Source organism: Lonchura striata, chromosome 2, assembly GCF_050655825.1.
Source record: "Lonchura striata isolate lonStrDom1 chromosome 2, ASM5065582v1, whole genome shotgun sequence".
NCBI classification, from domain to species: Eukaryota; Metazoa; Chordata; class Aves; order Passeriformes; family Estrildidae; genus Lonchura; species Lonchura striata.
This window is the reverse complement of record NC_140704.1, coordinates 103930876-103952036: the sequence shown is the minus strand read 5'-3', so window position 1 is coordinate 103952036 and position 21161 is coordinate 103930876. Positions and strand designations below refer to the sequence as shown.

At 37.4% G+C, this 21161-nt stretch overlaps 1 protein-coding gene across 1 annotated transcript; it reads right to left on the bottom strand.

The window, feature by feature from the left end:
- Positions 1-1337: 1337 nt before the first annotated feature.
- MC2R (melanocortin 2 receptor) lies at positions 1338-20624 on the bottom strand. Its single transcript, XM_085573716.1, has 2 exons — positions 20495-20624; positions 1338-11026 (listed from the first exon to the last, which is right to left on the bottom strand). The coding sequence occupies exon 2, from the start codon at positions 10883-10885 to the stop codon at positions 9917-9919; it is 969 nt and encodes a 322-aa protein (XP_085429842.1). The 5' UTR covers positions 10886-11026; positions 20495-20624; the 3' UTR covers positions 1338-9916.
- Positions 20625-21161: the final 537 nt, after the last annotated feature.

The window sequence follows — 21161 nt, the reverse complement described above, 5'->3', positions numbered from 1 at the left end:
AGTCACCTATTATTTCTTTTTAGTTGTTTTCAGGGTAGATAGAGCTCACCCCCTGTAAATGAAGGCAAGAGGACTGGTCTCTGTAACAACCTCCACTGAGAGAGTTTCTTTAGATCAGATTCTGTACAGGCATGTGTTCCTCTGGCTCTTCCAATTTCCCCTACAGCAGCACAGACACTTGTGATATTTCTAAGGGATCTAAAGCCATACTGGTGTAATAGCTCATTTCTTTATTAGGAAACTTGTGCAACCAGCTGAGAGCTATAGTTGGGAAAGACATTTTTCCTAGAACAAAAGGGTACAACAGACATCTGTACACAGATCCAAAGGTCATGGGCTGAAAAACTAAGGAGAGATTTAAGCAAGCTGTGCATCAGTATGAAAGACATGCAGTCCCTTGTAATTTGTTTCTCTTGTCCTCATGGGTTGTCAATTTATGGTTTCCTCATGTCTTAGAAAAGGATTTAGTTGCATTTTGACTCTCTGTTTGCTGCTGTCTGCTTAGCCTTAGGCGTGGGTGCAATTGTGTTTCAAGTACATGTAATTGTGGTTTTGGTAACTTGTCAAATCATCTATAAAAGATGCCAAAGATAATACACAAATTTATTTCAAGACAGCTAAGGACACACTGAATCTTGATCTAAACTTTGAGCATCTGCACATGCATTTGAAATGTAGACAGCAAGAGGTGACCAGGGAATGGAGGGGAAGCAATGCTGGCTGAAGTGTGGGTACTGCCTTCCATATATTGTGGCTAATTTTCTCCCATGGAAGTATATATTTGAAAGTGTATTTCGAATATCTGCTATTTACTCTCACCATTACGCTTTGCTAGAGCAGTTGTCTGCTGAAGAGATGCTGCTATTCCTTAAGGGAGCTACTGTATGGGCTGTTCAATTCCACACAGTAAATCCACTGCTCTTGTTATGTATCTTTGGTAAAAAGAAGAGTCAAGCCCCCATGATATAAGCAGAAGCCAAAATCCCCTAAAAAACCACACACTGGTCAGTCTACACCACTAGGTACAAAACGAATTAATTCAGTCTGTTTATTGTAGGCATGGTTTTTCTACCTTTAACTTCTTTCTCACAGGATAAATTAGGTTTGGGTTTTGACACAGCTGTTTTCTTCCCTCCCTGGAATATCATCAGCCTGTTCCTTAACCTCCTCCTCAGGAAGAGAAGCTGGCTGCATTCTGGCCTCTGCTTCCAGATACAGTCTTCTTTTGGCCAGCTAATAATGATTTTGTCCTTTAATTTAATGTACTAATTTCTTTAGTGAACGATTTTTTCAGCTGCAGAGACCTCCTGATGTGTGTGAAGTTGTGTGTGAATTTGTGTGTGCTGACAGCAAAGACTTCCTAATTCTTGGGATCCTTTAGGTACGATGTTCAGGATGGGATGAAATCTTTCGCGGCTTTTCCCGCAATGCAGCTCAGACAGTCCTGTTAGTCTGGCCCACCTTGGCTTCTTTCGGGGAAAGCATGAGGGAACTCCTCCCTGTTGCAAGAACATTTCCTCCACATGGTCACAGCATGTCCTTCCCACTTTTCAATGTATTCATTACTTAATCAGGGGACCTTCACGCCATCCTATATTATTATAATAAATTTAAGTAATGTTGTTCAAGAAAATACCCTGAAATAACTAGCCTAGGAGAGCAACTTTAAAATTTCCTCTTGCAACTAGTTCAAAAAAGGGGTGAGTGGGTCATGACAAAAGGTGTAGAAGATTTAGCAGCAAAGAATAGGTCCCGAAAGTGCACAGTATGATTTTTTTTTTAAGTGATTTTTAAAATGAAGCAAAATGTCTCTACTGTTGATGGATTGAAGGAATTCTAGTTAATGCAGGCAACAACAGATAGAAAATCCTTCAAAAGGCAAACATTTCAAAAATCAGAATGCACTTCAGGTTGCTCACAGGTTGTTAGGTTTGAAGCAGGTATGTTAGAATTAAATTCCTTTTTTTACCAATTATATACATTTTAAACTTAGTTTATAATATTCTGTAATTAGACCTTTCTTATTTTTTGGCTATTGTGCCAACTTCTTGCCACCCACAGTATCCTGGGTGCAGTGGTAGTTGACATTTTTCTCTTGATAGCTGACACTATTTCTATTGTTAGCAGTACTAAAACAACTCAGTTGGTTTCTTTGCCTTTTTTCTTCTTAATCCCACATTTGTTGACAACTCCTTTGCTCTGTGTCACCCACCCACAGAGCCATCCTATAGCTCTGGCTGCCATGCTTTGCTGCAGAGGTCTGTGTGCTAAATGAGTCTGGCTTTCCTACCCATATCCCCTCTCGAACCTGGAGGCACTGCCACCCAGTTCTGCTGCTGCATCAGGTTTCTCTTTTATGGAAAAAGCCTCTTCTCCCCAATGCTGTTCTAATTCAGGAAGCTGGGGCCACAAACTCACAGACAAGGCAATCTACATTTCAGACTGTTGTGGAGAAGCTGGTAACTGGTCAAGTGCACAAACCAGGCCAAGGATACCATTCCAGGACTTACTCAGCAGACCTGAGCAAATATATTTTTGGAAGAGACTCATCAATGGACAAAAAAGCGTGCCTCAGCTTGAAATCAATGTAAGTAAAACTAGTCTGAAGTAAAACCACTTTCATTTTTATATTGCTTCATCTATGACCTAAAAACACTGATATGAAAGTATCATTAAGAGAACAGAAGCATTTTTGAACTGCCAAACACTATTTCTGGCTCTTATTTTAGGCATTTGTTTCAAAATATTGCCAGTGTGTATGACCTCTTCCTTAGGGGGAAGGCTTTTTCATTAATATATCCAGAAGGGCTGGAGGAGCAGACTAACTTGGTGCAGAATACCTTCTGCTTCCCCCTCATTTCCTATAACATTGCCTCAGGAGAATATTTTCCAAACCCTTTAACTGAAATTTTATTCTTCTTCAAAGCTAGCTGCAGGGAATATGAGATGATTTAGTAAACTTATCTCTCTTTTTTTTAAGGGAGAAATTCTCCATTATAGGCGTAGGGTAATACAAAGAATCATCTGAGCTCGTGTACATTTGCTTGCAAGGAAAACAGAACAGCTGAAGGTCTTCCTGTTTCAGCACCGAATTCCACGAAAGTCCTTCAGTTTATATAGCCCTCCTTTTTCACAGTACTGCCTTTTATTCAAACTTTCTGTTTCAAATATAAGGAGACAAACATTTGAAAAGACTACTGAATGTAAGTATAGATATTACATTAGGTAATTTTAGTTATGAAATAGCAAAATTTTTCATTCATGCCTCAGTTGCTAGAAGGGCAATCAGCTGAGGAAAGGGTACTGTAAGGTGCTTAGTTATGGAGTGGGTGTAAAGCATGTAATGCATGAGATATTTTTGAAACATCAATATCTGAAATTCAAATGACTGTGCAATATGTTTTAAATTTAAATGACCAGGTTATTTTTGAAATATCACAAACATCACGCTTAATCTGACTGTTACTATGACTGACCTCCAGACATGATGCATTAACAGTGGCCAGGATCATTACAGAGAATTTTATGATGATGATTTAAGGAAGAAACAGAATATTTTTGGAAATGAAGGAAATGAAACATAAATTAATAATTAAGCCATAAAGCACAAACATATCCCCTGTTTACATTATAAATTCTTCAGGACCTGTTTTGAATTCCTTCCATGAGTTATGGCATCACTTTATTTACACATATCCTAACAAATAAGACTTCAAGGTGTCTTTGATCTCTAAATCAAATGGAGGCACCAATTTTTGGTTGCTTTGCAAAGCAGGAGAAAAAGCCATGTTCTGGACATCTCTGCTTTTTTTCACTCATCTCAGCATTTCTGTTTGTCTGACCATGAATGCCATTTCTTTCATTTCTACTTCTCTCTGCTCTACACACTTCTTTCCAGCAATGCAAGATGAATAGGTCTTCTCTACCTGTTTCCTTCTCTCTTCTGCTTACCCATGCTGTGCTACTCTGTCTTAGAAATTACTCTTTTCTTCCCTGCCATTGTCTCTCCTAAACTGATCTTGACCTTGCTGGCAACGTTTCCAGTTTGGGAAAACAGGGACTGCTCTGTGTGATGAGCTTTCTGGTGCCCCTGATACTCCTGAGCCATGCAGACAAAACCTTCAGTAAAGACCCCTCTGTACAGAAAAAAGTTCAGCAATTGATTTTGCTCATTTAACACTGTTATTTACAAAAAATTATTATTCTTTATCAGGCCTTTTCCCTGGGTCTATTCCCAGGCTTTTAACAGCCGCCAGTGCCAGTGCTATTTCTAATAGGAAATACTGCCAGCCTCAGCCCCTTGTTAACCAGCCAGCTCTTGCTTGCAAGGCTGTGCTTCTTTTCACCTCCTGCTCACCCAGGAGTGAGCAGCTGCCTTTTATCCAAATCCCTCTTCTTTCAAAGGCTCCGCTGTGATCTGAGAGGAAGCAAAGTGCAGATGAGAGCCCTGAGGACTCCACCAGTTCCTCTCAGCTTGCTCTCTGACATAGGGTGCTCCACACTGGGCTGAAGCCCTTTTTACCCTCCCTTTTTATCTCATTGCACAGGCTGGCAGTTAAGACAGGTTTAGCTGTCACATGGGATGATATGATTACCCAAATTACTTGGCAGTGGTTTCATTTCTCAAGTAAATGAAAATGTAAGACTGTGGTCTGTGAGACTGAAATGGTGCATTAAGCAGCTCTGTAGATCACTCTTTAAAATTCAAGCAAAAGCTCAAATGCATATTTAGAATGATGGATAATAATAATTAATTTTGAAAGTGAATAGCTGCAGGAGTCCCTGGACCAGGAAAGTAGTTCTGGATTGGAAAACTTTCAGTGCCACCAAACCCTGAGACCAAATTTAAATTGTCAGGGGCAATTAGCCAGAAAAACCTACGTGGTGGGATTTTAAAGAGGCTGAAGACATTTATTGCTGGTTTTAGAGGCTGCATTATACCTCATGATGTTATTCTGACGCCAAGACTTCCTGCAGGGCTCTCACAATGTGATAACACAGAGGCTCCTGAGAGGCTTTAGACACTGGGAAAGTGGTTTTTAATTGCCTGACCTTGTACCACCAGGTCAGAGTCAGGGCACTGCTGGGGCCACGGACTCCTTTGGGGTCCATCAGGGCAATCTGTCTTTTTATACTGGAGACCCTTCTGTACAGCCAACTGCAGCTGAAATGTCAATGCAAGTGTCCACCTGGGCCTGTGCTCTGTCTCCTCTATCCTTGGTTAGGTTGTCACAGAGTGAGAAGCTGCTGATGGAGTAACTCCACCCACAAATGGTTCTTGACTAACTCTGCCTTTATCCAGATTGTACAAAGTTTAGGGGTAGCTGTTCAGAGACTGAAGTTGTAATAAATGGTAGGGTAAAGGTGCTGATGAAGCAATGGAATGTGGACTAACAAACACATGTCATAGTCTTAATGTAAAAGATCCCCCACAATTCTCGTAACCAATAAATAATTTTAGTTACTCACTAAGCATTTGTACTCCAGATGGGTTATGCAGAATTATTTGATAGTTAATGGTCACTCATTAGACTATGTTTGACAATTCAATAGTCTGATTTTATCTTATAGGTGTGAGGGGATTTCAGGATGTAAGAAAACTGCTTTCAGGGGACATGAAAAATTTTTATGTATTGGTCACACTCAGTTCTCCAGAATTGTACTTTAAGTCATCCTCTTTGAATTGGAAGCTTACAACAGCATTGTGTTTTCTGAGAAATGACACTTCAAATAAAGCTGTACTGAAGTGTTGTTGAATGATAAGGACACAATGGATAGCTCTCTGCTGAAATTACCTTGAGAGAATTAGAAAACCAGGCCCTATTTGTGTATAATTCTCTTTGAATAAATGTACCATTTGAAGAATGTAGTTTTGTTTGAAAAACTGAAATTTTGTTCAGCTGATAGCAGTCCAAGGCACCTATTTTTCTCAAAGTCTTGTCCAGAACAACAATCCATAGAAACAAGATTTTTCTCACATAAACAATCTCTAAACTATATTTTCTCATGAATAAACAGTGTTTGTCTTGCTAATTTGTAAACAAAATCAAACTGCAAGTTTGTCTCTCCCTGGCATACTGACTCTTTCAGTGGAATTAATTCCCCTGGGTGCCTTTACCAGATTTGTTCCCTTTATTCCTGAACACGAAGTTCAGTTCAAAACAATAAAAAGAGAGGAGGAGCTTTTCTTCTTTGGTTTTGCAGTAAGTGACTGCAAAATATTTTGTTGCCACAAGCATGTGAAGTTCTGTGGACTCTTCCAAATCAAACATTGATTGTAGCATTGCCTGTGATCTTCAAAGAACTGGATGTTCCTTTCAGGCTTATTAGCTTCTGGTAGAATCCAAAATGAACTTCTAAATTTAAAGCTGGCCAGACGTAGGGAAGTTCCAAAATCTGAGAAAAGTCTTCACTTTTGCATGTTAATATATCAGGGGAGAATTTAAACAGTAATTTCATCACAATACAATAAAAGCTTAAAAAATCATGGCTTAAAGAATCTGTTCAAAAAGCAGCATAGGTAAATATATGAAGACATTGGTATGTGAGACAGATAAATTTGCTTGGACAGTGAACAACTAAAATGCAATTAAAATTTTACAGGCAATTAGGAGATAATGCATAGAGATTTACCCATCTGCTAGCATGCAAGAAATGCAGACAGACTGAAAAATTTAAATCTTTCTAGAAGCTTTTTTATTCAATTATATTTTGTGTTCCTCCTGACTCTTTCTCCACAGGAAAGGAATATTTTCAAAAGAATGCTCCATTTAATCATAACTAGTGAAAACTGAAAAAAAATTTACATGTGTATTTTGAATTTTATATCGACTCCTTACATAACCCCCAGGCTCAGCTTGAGATCTAAAATTGTAGACAGAGATTTCAGTTGTATTGCAAATGCACAGGATCACTTATTATAAATTTACCCAGTGAACATGGCAAATCCTGTTGTCTCTAACACAAAAATGTAGAAAAATCAGCAGTTTTCATAATTTGCAACCTGTCAACCTTGCAGCCTTTTCCCTGTCTTGTTGGCTGTCTGTGTATTAGACACAGGGTGTAACAGGAAGAGCCATCAAATGTCTACACCAGGTTAAAGACATTACCCTGAACTGTAAGTCTGGGTGTTGCTCAGGCATCATGACAGGAGCAGATGTTTTGGGATATTGATTTGAGTGCATTCACAGATGAGTCCAGGTGGGCTACAGAGAACAGGCACTTCATTTCTGCTAAGACAAGGTGGGAACCAGCTCCAGACAGTGCTTGGATCTCATGGCAATCTGAGATACACTATCTGTGACTGCAGAAATATTTTTAAGTCGAAGAAAACAGTGTGGGATAAAATCTACCAAAATCTTACTGCCTAAGTGTTGACTTCTTGTTTTAACAAGATAGACGGAAAAAATTCTCACTGGTCCATAACCCGCATAACCACAGCTGCTCTGTGTTTTGCAGATAAATGGTGTCTGGAGGCTTGGGAATGGTGCTGGGAAAGGCAGTGGGATAGTTTGGGGAAGAGTGGGTAGATGGGTTACTGGAAAACAGTGTACTCTGCTCTTGCAGGAGGACTCAGAGGAACATCATCAAAGCTGTGCCCATGGGACAGATTTTGTTTGGTGAGGTAGAAGCCCAGGTGCTCATGGCAAAGCAAAGCAAAAAAAATGGCAGTGCAGGGTGGGAGCTGGTCTCTGTCTCCTGGGGTCTGTGAGTGACCACTGCCTCTTTCCCCTGGCCTGGGGATGCTGCAAAGGGAGGCTGGCACCAGCCAGTTTCTGAAACTTTTTTGTAGGTGAGGGCAGTCAGATGAGGGCTGAAGGCAGCCAGGCTAACCACACCTGCCAGGACTGCCCTGAGCTGCCACTGGCTGGTGTGGTAGAAGAATGCAGTAGCTGGTGGCACCACCTGAGCTCTGCTGCAGCCATGACCTTGTCTGTCCCTTACTTTCACAAGGGTGCCTTTCCAAGCCCTAATTGCCAGCATCTCCATGAGAGGAGTCCTTATCAAAGGACTTTTTGTAGAATTTCAATAATATTTTTTACTGTTGAATTTTTAATTTTGATATGAGTCTCTATTGAGTGTCCCTCGTTGTGGGGCTAAATGTTGGGTGTTTTATTTAATGATTATTTCTCCATGTTTAGGTGTTATTAGGAGAGAATAATTTTTGATAGGAATCATTTACATTTGGACAACTCATTGTGAATTTGGAGTCTTTGCATGTGTAGAGTTAGAGAAGTCTTCCTGACAGGAATGCATTGACTTCTAACATGGTGGAAGCTACTTATCTCACTTAACTATGTCTGCATTAGGAAAGCAGATGGAAAATAATGTTTTGAGGGAAGGAACATTTGGCTGATAATTAATGCATTGCAGAATTAATATAAGCACTGCCTTGATCAACATTTTCTTTCCAATATTTTTTATAATTTTAAAGTCATCATTTGTGAGCACAGGGCACTGCAGGAGATGTTTTGTTTTGCCTTTTATTTAACATTGTATGTTTCTTTTCTTTTCCCCCTCACTTCTAAGTCATTTTTTGCTGTCCAGCTTTACATTTATTCTGCTATTTGATGGAAATGAAAAAATTCTTATTAAAACAAGTGATTATATCTGAACTCCCTCCTAAACTTGCATTTTATAGATGAGCTTTTTGTTTTTTGCAATAAATGGATAGGTTTGGAAAATTTTCATTTTTGATTGAATTGATTGATTGATTTTTGTAGGTCTATAGAGGCTTTCAGGTTTATTGTCCCTTATTCAACCAAAGATAACCTGACCTGAATTTGTCCATATTCTATTCTCTTGAAATTCTCTTACTACTTCTCTCTAGCACAGCTGATTTACTTCCTTGAATTACTGTGAGGTTAATTCCTCAATATGCTCTGGACTGCTTCAGGATGTTTTACTGCTGAAAGCCATTCTGCCTTAAAGTTTTGTGAACTCTGTATTATTTTGGCAGGAACAATTCAAAATTTTTTCACATGGGTTTCTAAATTACAAGCTGCTTTGTAGCATTCTTCCAGACTGGGTAGTTTCTTCCTTACCTGGGTGGCTGGCTTCCTTGGAAGTGTTTGAACTTTATCTCTGATATTATGTTTTTTGAATTCTTTGTTGTAGCATGTCATGGTTGAATCAAAGTGCTTTTCTTATCTGTGGAGCTTACTCTTTTATTAAAGAGAACTGGCACTGACAAGCTCATCAATTCCCTTTGAGAGTTCAGATCTGGCTTAGGAGTTTTAAAATTCAAAACCCATCTTTGCTGGCACAACAACTTTATGTTGGAAATAACACTTTAGTGACAAAAAATAGCTTTTTAATCAAAATATCCTATTCTTTTGGACTTACACTCCAAAAGTTTGTTTTGAAACTTAGAGATCACTAATTGCATGATTTTAGGGAGATTAGCTGTAAAAGAAGAGTCTTGAGTTTGCTTTTTCAGCAAAACTACATGCCCATGTTTTCTTTTTAACCATATACTTTTATACAAATGTACTGTTTAGAAACAAATGTTCACTTAATTGCAATTTAAAGAACAGAATTTTAAAGTAGTATAGGCACTGAATTGAAATTATTGATACAAAATTAATTGGCTCATATCTGGGGTAATGCAACATGATGCAGATTTTAGTTTGGATTTTTCTGAAAATGACAAAAGACAGTTAAAACATTTGTTTAGTTTTTTTTTTTTCCTTGCATGAAAACTATTAGTAGAATTAGCTTAGTGTAGTGGTCTGGTTGACAAAGATTTGTGTGCTCACTTATTTTTTATTAATTCTTTGGTAACCCTCTGAAAAATCTCTGGCAGTGTACTACAAGCATAGTATTATTTTGGGTGTAATTGTATTTTTAAGTCTTCACACAGATGTTGCACAGGACCCCATAAATGCTTCCATAATTTTAATTTTTTATGAAGTATTCACCAGCTACATTTTGACCTGGAACAGTAGAACATCTTCTTAAATGTGCTCCGCAGTTCTGGGCTTCGGAATGCAAAAATCATAGGGTTGATGATGGCATTGCACATGATGAGTGTCCCATTCACGTGGAAAATAGACATGTAGCAGGCACAGTAAGGGTTGTGTGGGCAAAACCTTGCTAAGAGGATGTGAAGAACAAAGGGGGCCCAACAGCAAAGGAAAACTCCAAGAAAAATAGTCAGTGTGATCGCACCTTTCATGTTAGTTCTGTGATGGATGGTGCTGGGCAGTGAGGCGATCTTTTTGGCATGAGTTCGAGCCAGGAGGAACATGTGGACGTAGAGGCAGAGTATGAAAAACATCATCAAAGGGAACAGGATGGTGAAGGGAATGACTGTTGCTGCTTCATAGGAGAAGAGGGCAATGGCAATGCTGCTGCCGGCACAGAACGCCCAGATGATTGCCAGGATAACCAAGGCCCTCCTCAGCGTCATGATATTGTGGTACCGCAAGGCGTAGAAGATAGTGATGTATCTGTCTGCTGCAATGGCTAGCAAGCTGAAAATAGACCCCAGCAGAGACAGAATGAACATGGAATCCATGGCATCATCCAGTTTTTTCTCGAAGTCTCCGTGACGTGTCAGGTATCCCATTTTGCACAAGATGATAAAGATATTCTCTAGGGTTTTGTACAAGCTACCTAACATGTCTGAAATGGCTAAACTACAAATGAAGAAGTACATGGGCAAGTGTAAATTCTTATTTCTAACAACAGCAATGAGGATAAGTAGATTTTCCAGTATCCCAGCAGCAGCAACAGTAAAAAACACTTCCTCCGGCACCACAACCTGGGTGCAGTCAGTGATATTTAATGAAAAATCACTTATGTTTTCGAGGGATGGAATGCTTGTCTGCCCTGGATGTTTGATTAAGATGGAAGGTCTCTCAGTGCTCATTCTTCTGGTCATGGAAAGAGTCTGGGTTGCTTCTTTTTCAGGTTTGTCTCTATTCTGAAGCTGATCTGTCAATCGCCATTCTTCTTTTGATCAAGGCTCTCTTCTTCATATGGAACAATTTTAAGACTTAACTGAGATTAACTGGAATTTCTCCTACAATAAAACATGTAGAAACATTAATATCAAGAAGAAGTTGACCACACATATGAGGCAAAAATAGATATTTGAAATATAATCTATTACAGTTTAAAGCACATCAATAATCATCACAGAAAAAAACAATTGGATGAAATAAGAGCTGTTCAAAGCTTCACTGAACTTTAAAGAGAATCAAAGTGTAAATTCTCTTTTAGCTTCAAAGTAATTAAAAAAATATTTATAATTTTCTTTACTAATGTGCGTCCCACATTTACTGAAACTAATCTGACAGACTTGAAGAGTTTGGCAATCTTTCCTGGCCCAGCTGTTTGCTTTGAGAAAGCCTGGCAGTTCTCACAAGATTTTCAGCATTATTAGACACAAATAAAACTAATGCAAAGGTGAACTCTTGTTCAGAACAATAGCATGTTTACCTCCACACTGTTGATGGTGTATTGAAATGCTCTCAATTTAGAGGTGAACATTTGTAAATATTGATGTATTCAGAGGAATGCTTGATACTAGTGAGAGTCTTCCTTTTCATTTAGATTGAAACTGTCTTTTGATTCCATGAACATATTTCTAAGATCCAAAGTCCTACATTTTCTTGTCTGTGTTTTACAACTATCTAAACCCCCAAATATTCAAATATTATTTTGGCATCAGGATGATGTTTTCCTTTTCCCATAATTATCCTAATCTAAACTATGTCCAAGAATATAGGAATCTTTCCAAAGGAATAGACTTTTTACTCTCTTCATTAATGTATAAATTGATATGATATTAACTGAGCTTGGATACAACCCATAAACGATAATAAAGAGTTTTTCTTGTTGTCTTCATAGCCAGTCTAGGGAAATACAGATGTAGTTTTGGTATTTAGAAAGTCCTCTTCTTTACAGATATATTTTCACTGAGTGGGTTGTCAAGCACTGGAACAGGCTGTCCAGAGAAGTGGTTGAGTCACCATCTCATGAGGCATTTAAATGAGGTATGGATGTGACACTTAGGGACATTAGTTAGTGGTGGACTTGGCAGTGCTGGGTTAATGGCTGGACTGAATGATCTTAAAGGTATTTTCTAGCCTAAATGAGTCTAAAATTTCATGGTTCCCCCTATATTTTTAAGTTTAAACCATCTTTCTTTGACACTTTCATATCAGTAAATCTTGAAATTTCTTTGGACATTTGTTCATAATCAGAATTGTTGAACACTATAATACAGTTACTGCTTCAAAGGGAGAAGTCAAAAGTTTTATTTATTTTGTATACAAAATAAATAAATGGGGCTTGTAGCACCAGACATTACAAATTTGAGGAAACAAGATCACTTAAGAGAAAACATTCAGGAGAGTACCCATACAAAACTGAAAACACAGGCTGTGTAGTGAAAAAAAATGTACTGTATTGCACTGCAGCATGTGTGGACATTCCCAAAGATAATTAGGCTGGCATCTGTCAGTATGTGATGGAAGGAGTTGCTGACAAGAATAAGAAACTTGACAATGTCTTTGTAATGATATGTTTTTCCTATTCTCACCTGGAGCTACTGTCACAGTTAACTTTAATGATTTCTAATCTAGCACTCTGCTACCAATTTTCACTTTTTATAGGAAGTCAGCACACACACTTCAGACAAAACTTAACTTCAATAGGATTTAAATAGGAGAATCAGTTAGCAAACCTTTATTGAGTTGCTATTTTCTCAAAACTGTGTTTCAGAAATGCTTCTTTGCTGATACAGTCATATTGCTGAAATAATCTAGCTGAAAAACATGGTTTCATGCAGTGAAAATACTTAATATTATGAATGGCATGGTATATTACATCTGCTGCTTATAATTTTACAGTAACTTTGTATTAAGCTAAGAGCAGAGAATTTATACAGGCTTTGGTTGGTGCATTTACAATACTCTGAATAATTACATCATTTAATGATGTTTTCTAACAATCAATAGAAAGCCAAAAAAAGATTCTCATTTCAGCATGTATACATGGCTATGCACACTATTCTATTCGGGTTCCATAAAAAATCTTGTCCATTATCTCCTTTTCTGATGCTTTCATGTCATGCACAGTCATATTTCAATCTCAGATATCCAGGACAGAAATATCTGTGTATACAGTGTTCTACATGTGTCATAAATCCAGTGCTTGATCTGCACAACAGACATCATATCATACATCTGCAGTAAATTCCACAGCTACAGGATTCTTTTCACTGCTGCTGATCTCCCAGGTAGTGTGCATTGGGTAGTTTAGTGTTCTAAGCAGTGTAGGAACAGGGAGGCTACACACGGGAGCTGAAGCTGCTGTAAGCACGGTGAGTAACATCAGAGGGACCCCCAGAAAAATGACTCTGGGCCCCCGGCACCAAGAAGCCCAGGATGAAGAAGGACCACCAGGACTCCACTGGATCCATGGGTGGTGACTGACCTCTGCTCAGTCTCTTTCTTCCCTCCTCGCCCTTTCCTATATTTTTCTATCTCTCTACCTCACACACACTGTTAAATAAAATCCATACTATTACTTTGGCATGTGATCTTGTCTTCACCTTCACTCAGGCAGAGGCATCTTTCAATAATTGGATCTTAACAGTGTCTTAAAAGGTAATGGGAAAAGAAGACACTTTGGAGCTTGGATGCATATTTCTACTGCCTAGAAATTAGAGCTAAGGTCCTTTCACTTAAGTATAAAAGGAGAAAAAAAAAAGTTTATTCTCCTTTCTTAATACTAAAGACATTGGTATTAATGTCTTTGGTATTAACACAGGAGCATAAACATTTTTTTAAATGGAGTGGGTGCAATAGATTTCCTCTCCCCTATCAGTACCTTGCCAGTTTGTACTGTCCAGATGGAGGGTCTATGCCACTGACTCTCTGAAATACCTGTTTTATCTTTTGCAGGTATCTGCACAGTCAGCCTTTCCCAGCTAGTGTTTACATTTCAGAACTATTAAAAATAGGACACAACGATTCTAAAATAAAAAAAAAAACACCATTTAGGACAATTCCAGTTTTCCTGGAAATCAATAGTTGAATTATTTGGATTTTACCTTTTGTGGTCATTCATGGTCTAGGAATAAGTCTGCCTGACTGTAGCAAGAAATGTAAAAGTCAAAAAGCATTAAATGACAATGAAAGACTTAAAATCCGAAACACATTTACATATGTAGCTGTATAACAAAATCAGCAAAAAATTTCAATCCATTCTTGTTCAAATTAAATCCTGAATGGAGAAATCAAGAGCTCAGTAACACTGGATATTCAGAAACATTATTTGTCTAGCAGGATGCAGTTTCCTGAGCTGGTACAATGGGCAATGAACTGATGGCAATAGTAAAATTTCTAAAAATGCATATATTTGGAGTAATATCATAAATTTCTATTTGTTTGGTAGCTATCTAAAGGAAGATGAAGCAGCAAACTGGGAGAATGGAAACCAGGACCAGAAACTATACTGACAATATTGTACAAAATTAGGAAACAAATCAAAATCAGATTACCTGACAATGAATGGAAATCACCATGATTATGGTCTGGTTCCTTATGATGCTGTTGTTACTTGGAAAGCGTGTTTGCACTGGTTTATATTACACAGCTAAAAGACAGCCCCAGTACTTCAGCTTGTGGCAAGGCTGAAAATACCCTTGAAGATGCTGGGAACTGCCAGTGCTGCAGAGCATTAACCTTGGGCATAAACCATAACTCTCTCCCATGTGTCCTGTGCCCACTGATAAATAAAACTCAAATTTCTCTGCAATAGAAATACAGTGACTTAGCATCTGAAAGGTCTGGGAATAATAGGTCTGCTCTTGATTCTTTTTTTTAATTGGATAAAAAACTTAATTCACTAAATAAATAAATAACACATTTCCCTCGATGCCAAAATAAACTGGCCAGGTCAGCTGCAATAGCTATAAAAGTAATTTCAGCTGGAAACTATAATGAGAAATATGGTTAAAAAATAATATAGCTTAAATTCTGTATAATTTTCCGGAGACTTTTTTTTCCTATCTATTATTGTTTTAATTCAAAGCATACTTCCTTTTATCATAAAGACACCAAGTTGTATTTCCTCTCTAAATAGCTGTTAGTAAATAAAACCTGAAAGGGTACTGAGTAGCTTCTTCAGGTTTAGGACTCCACAAAACATCTGTGATAATGAGCCACTCATGTAGGGGCAATGATTTCTTTCCAGAACCATGAAATGTATGAATTCCTTGTTCTGTGTATCTAAATTTTTTGAAAAAAAAGGTAATGTGGAAGGAATGAAACAGAATAATTGGTTTGTTCATCAGACACAGTATAAACAGTACATTTCACAACCCACTCAGTATATTAATAAGTGCTCATTTGTCACTAGAAATGCCATAACCTTCCCTCAATCCCCAAAAGTCTCCAATGTATTAGCACTTGCTTCAATGCCTTTATATCTAGCTAGCTCCAAAGCTTTATCATTGGGACACTTGGTAATCTGTCCAGTTTGGTTCCCCTCGCCTGGTGCAGTTTAGAATGTCCTCCATTGTCTGAAAATGCCAGCCAAAGTCCCAAGGACAGGAGTAATGTATTTTTTCAGTCACTTGCATTCAAGCCATTGCAATTTTGTATTGAGATGCATTTGACAAAAAAGCTAGGGACAAATACATTTTCCCTTGTTTCTAGCTTTTCTGGGAGCACCAGGCATTTAAGAAGGAAACAAGCCACTCAAAAACATGGGTATGGAGGCTTAGCTTTTAGAATTGTAAAATAAAAAAATGGCAACTTTTTTTTTCTCTTTATTTTTGTCTTTTGTAGGCAGGTAATGGCTTTCATGGGGACAAGAAGACTGGATGTGTTATGTGCAGGTGAGTTGTGAGGATGATCCCTACATGTGCTAATGGGGTTTTTTTTTTTTTGTCTGCCAGCCTGGCTTAACCCTGAGCAAACAAGTAAGTGAAAAAGCACACCAAGCCTGATCCTGCCTTGCCCTGCACATCATATGGTTCCTTACAGTCACTAGAAGTAGTTGTGTCAGAGGAATTACTCTAAAAAATACAGAATCCTAACAGCCCTGTCAACTTCTCTATTTCCTGTAGCTTTTCTCTCTGTCCCAAAGTACTGAAAATATCTCACTCACTTCTAGGTTGACCATGTTTAGGGTACCTCAGCATGGCCTGTACAAAAATATCCCCAAAAAACCCTGCCTGCTTGAGGAACAGTGGCAGATCACACGTGAAACCTCCTAAGCTGTAATTCTTAAACTCTTGAAGGAAATATTTTCTTGAAATGACCTCGATTTTAAATCTCTCACCATTTATTAAGCGGACCCAAATGGTGCAGGAAGCATCCAAGAAAGTCTATATTTTAAAGTAGGCATTATATGTTAAGAACTGTGTTCAGCAAACACTGAACAAAACAGTGATTGTGGTTGCAAAAGAATGACAGCATTAATTTCCATCCTTCAGAAATTAGAATTTTTCAATTCTGAATGTGAAATGTCTCAGTTGCTGTCACTGAGATGGAACAGAAAGATTTCTTTCCAGGGAAGGAACATGAGTTTCCCCTGCTTGCTGCTGTAGGTACAGCTAGAAAAAAAGTACCATGTGGTCACATTTCATTGTTCAGTTGCAAGACTTGACTTCTCATCAAAGTAAACATATTTCATATGAAAAAACAATTTACACTAGAATAGAGTCCTGGTGGCTTTGATAGAATAATTTACCTTCTAAATATTTTTATATTTTATTTTTTCTTTTTTATTTTTTTAAATTACAGTGTAGGTAAAACAATGTCAAATAAGGGTATGTGAAAACATGGAGGAAAACTGGAGACGGTATGATACCTGATCTTTATCACACAATCTTTTGAAATTAACTAACAACTGCAATTAATATCCATGCTGTATTAAGTAGTTTATTCTTTTGCTTTGATCTCCCTCTAGTGTTCAAGAAAATAGTGTTAGACGGGTATTAATGACTGACCAGAGCTATTCTGATTCTTCACATGCATGGACATTATATAACATTGTGTTTCCTAATCTTGAGTTCATGAACTGCCATTAGACCTAGATAAACATTTTCTGCATAAGGGTGTTCACTGCCATGGATCTTGGTGATTTACTGCACCAGGATAGTGAGTGTACGTTCTGTATGATTTCAGTGGTGCTGCTTTCTTAGAAATAACTTCACAGTGATAGAGATGGCACTTTTTAAACTTTTTTCAAGGAAGAAAAGAAAAAAAGAAAGCATATATGTATACAAGCTAAATACATTAAAAAATATTGTTGTAGCTAAAGCTGTGCATATATCAATTGGGTTAACTATTATCAAAATTTCACTCACATGATTACAACTGTGACTTCCTTTCAAAAATACTTTCTAGGGTGAAATTAAGGTGCAAATCATACTTGCTGAAATTTTAAATGTAAGATGTGGGTATATGTTGAAGAGACTTCTTTTTTCCTGACTGAAAACTGCATAAAAGCATTTTCTTCTCAAATCATGAACAGAACATGCTGGAGAGCTTGCAAAGATTACAGCTGAAAAAAAAAAATCAAATGTTTGGTTTGTTCTTGTGGATATTTCTCTTTCTTTTTTCCTTAAGATCAGCACCAAGGTAACACAATTATGTGTTTGTTTTATGAAGAATGATAAATCAGGAAAGATTTTCTTATTCATATTTAAGGTTAGATATATTCACTGTGAAAATTTTATTGCAAAACAAAAAAAATTTAATAAGGGATCTAAGCCATGCAGAAACAAACTGGTCAGGACTACTTCTTTCTTTATCATGTGAGTGTAGCTTCATGCAAAATGTGCATAGATCTGGGTGTTTCAGCAAAGATACTGGAAGCAGATAAAGTAGAAAGGATTAAAAAAGGATGGACTGAGTTCTTAATATCCTTACCAAAATGAATCTTTGCAGTAGCAGAGAGGAAAAAGTAATTTTTTTAGGATATTTTTTAATGAAATGGCAAGAAACATTAAAATGGCAGAGAGAAAAAGAAATTAAAGCTGAAAACCCAGGAAACATTTTCTAATAGATTAAATCCTTGTGGCAATATAATTTTTCACATACAATTTCTGAGACTGTGAGCTATGCTGTTAGCTGAGGTACGTGGAACTAAAAAAAATCTGCATAAAATGTTGGAGGTTATGTAAAGACTTGTTTTGTCACAAGGCATAAACACAGAATGTTAACAAAGTCATTAATGAATTTTATTTCACAAAGCCTTTAGTGAAATAATCTTCTTCATATCAAATAGATATGAACAAACAAAAAAATCAGCGTGTGGACAATTTATTGAAAATGAGTAACCTATAGAGATTAAAGCTAGGATCTGTAAAAATTGAGGGCTTTAAATTCATGAATGAACTTCTGAGTGGTGTTCTGCTTCCTTTTTGAGTAGTTACACTTTGGAGCAGCCTTCCCACCCGTGTAGACAACACACTGTCCCTGGGACGGGAAACTTCTGCAACGCATATAATACACAGCTAATAGGGGAGTGAAATTGCAGTGAAGGTTTCCCCTGTCTTTACTGCTGGACAGTATAGGTGATCATGAGAGCTTTTTTCTGAAACATGTGGAGTCGCACTCTCTGCAAAGCTTCTGTTGCTTTATAAAGTTGACATACATTAAGAAATACAACTATAGTGATACACTAAGAAATATAGTTATTAGTCAGTTGTAATTTTTACAACGTAATCCACCTAAAGAAAAAACAAACAAACCAAAAGGTCAAACCAAACCAAGCTTGCTCTGCCTGATGCAGGTAATTGCTTTGGAAGTAATGTACTCATAACCTTTGCCCTCAGATCAGTCTCATGCCATTGGAGAGACATAAGGACAAACTACAGTGATCAGTGCCTACTAAATATGTTTCTTTTTTAAGAGTGTAGTGGAAACATTCATGGTTCCTTGAAACATCAGTTATTGTGCCCCAGACTTTGTAGTTGGCTTTTATTACACTATTCTTTCCTATTTGTTTCCAGAATAAAATAATTTTAAGCCTATAAAGCTGTAAATATCTACATAGAATGAAAAATGATATTGGATTTGAACACAGGGCAAATAGTTCTTTGGGATCTCTGTAAAATCAATCAAGAGGCCTTCAAATGACATTTCTGGAGGCCATTGCTCTGTTCTTACACTTTCCACTAAATCACTGTTTGCCGTTAATAATGCCATCACAAAAATGTTACCAACAAGCATTACGGAAATCCTCTTTACAGAAAAGCATTAACCATTTCTTGAAAAAGAACTTCTGTGTTTCTGCTCTAAAGAAAGAAGCACTCCTAGCTGCTCTTTTAGGAACCATCCATCTTTTTATCTGGCTGTATTTGCTCCAGTAGCTGCAAACAAAATAATAATCAAAGTAGATTATATCATTAGAGTAATATTTAATATTTTTAAATGACAGAAAAAAAGAGGTTGGATTTATAGCACGTAGCCTGCTGTTTAAGTGCATTATATTATAGTATGTATTAGGTATGATTCATTGAAACAAAAACATGCATTAAAAATACATCATCTTATTTCCTGAGAGCTACTTAAAAATGCCATTGTGCTTTTTGTCTTACCACTGAACAAATATATTAATATCCATTTATGGTAAAAAGTAAAAGTAGTGAAAAGACAATGATTAAAAGATTAATTCAATAGACGATTATTTTCTCTGGGAAGCCTGTAGAACAGGGACAGGGTGAAGAAAATACCTCTTTTAGATTTGTCTTTTTAGAGCCTGAGGGAAAATGAGTAGGAAAAATGAATAGGAAAACAAGTATGGAAGGACTCAAATCTAAATTCTCCAAGACTGTAAAAATCTACTTGCATTGGAGTAGTGGCCACATAAAACTTTAGTCTGGTTAGATGTTGGCATTCTGTTCTACCATGGCATCGGCTATGGGTGGAAAGAGACAAAATTTCATTTCAAAAGGTGTGCAGTCATCCAAAGCCACCTCTGGAGAGGTGTCAGAGATTTTTGAAGATACCTCAGATTAGGTAATTTTAATTTGTCTTTCTCATGCAGTAGCATCTGTAAGCCCTATGGCAATGATGTTTTGGCAGAACAGGTATTTCCAGTTCTACACAGGTGGAAGTAATGGAATTACAGGTATATATATAGGGTGTGTGTGAGTGTGCGTGTGGTGAAATTTGGCTTCTGCTTCTGGTCTGAAATAGTTTACAGGGCAAATCGAAGGTGAAAAAATAGTTCAGGTTATCTACAACCACATGTTTTAAGCAAAGACATTTGCTGTGCCCTCATTTGTGGTTACCTGCTTCAGGGCAGAGACTGCTGCTGTTCCCTGCCTTCCTCTCTTGTGTGCTGCTGATTGACACAGGATTAAGTATCTAAAGGTATTGGCAATTAGAGTGCAGCAAGCCACAGTCATCTGAGAAATCTGTAGCTGTCAGGTAGATTGATGGAATTATTCAATACTTGCACTTTGAAAAAAGAACAGAATTTGGTCTCCCTGAACAGAGTGAATACAGCAAAACCATACCTGGCAGGTGTAGCCCTCCTCAGATAATTCCCAGTCCAGACTCAGAAGAACACTCATTGATGACCAGCTAGAAAGTCTCTGAGGGATGTGTAATCTCTGGCTGATGCAGTGAAAAAACCCAAAACAGCTGAAGCAGGAAAAACAGTAAACAAAAGATAAACATTTCAATAGAAGTCTTCCTATTATATAACTTAACTTCTTCCATTGGTAAAGAGGATAATCTTACTCAGTCTTCCTACAAGAGGCGTAAAACCCCTCCAAAATTTTGCTTTAAAGAAGAAGGATTGTAAGATGAAAGATTTCAGAGAACATTAGGAAATATGGCATTTCATTTCACAATAACATTGCATATTTCACTAATTTCTCCAAGGAGGCTTTCTGACATGAATTTTATTTTGTAAACCTCCACTTACCTGCTACCAGCAAACTTGTGAGTCAGTTTGTTGGTAGCTCTGGGAGCAAGATTGTTTATAAAGGAAATGAAGCCAACACAGTCTTTGCGTAAGGGAAAGATTGGAACATCTAAATCAAAGAGGACGACAGTCGTTTCATTGACATAACCTTGAATTAGGGTCTCTTTAAAATAAATTATCCACTGTCTTTTGAAACATTTATAAGGAAAAAATACCAAAAACAAACTGCCCAATCAAAGGGAAAATATTCTGTT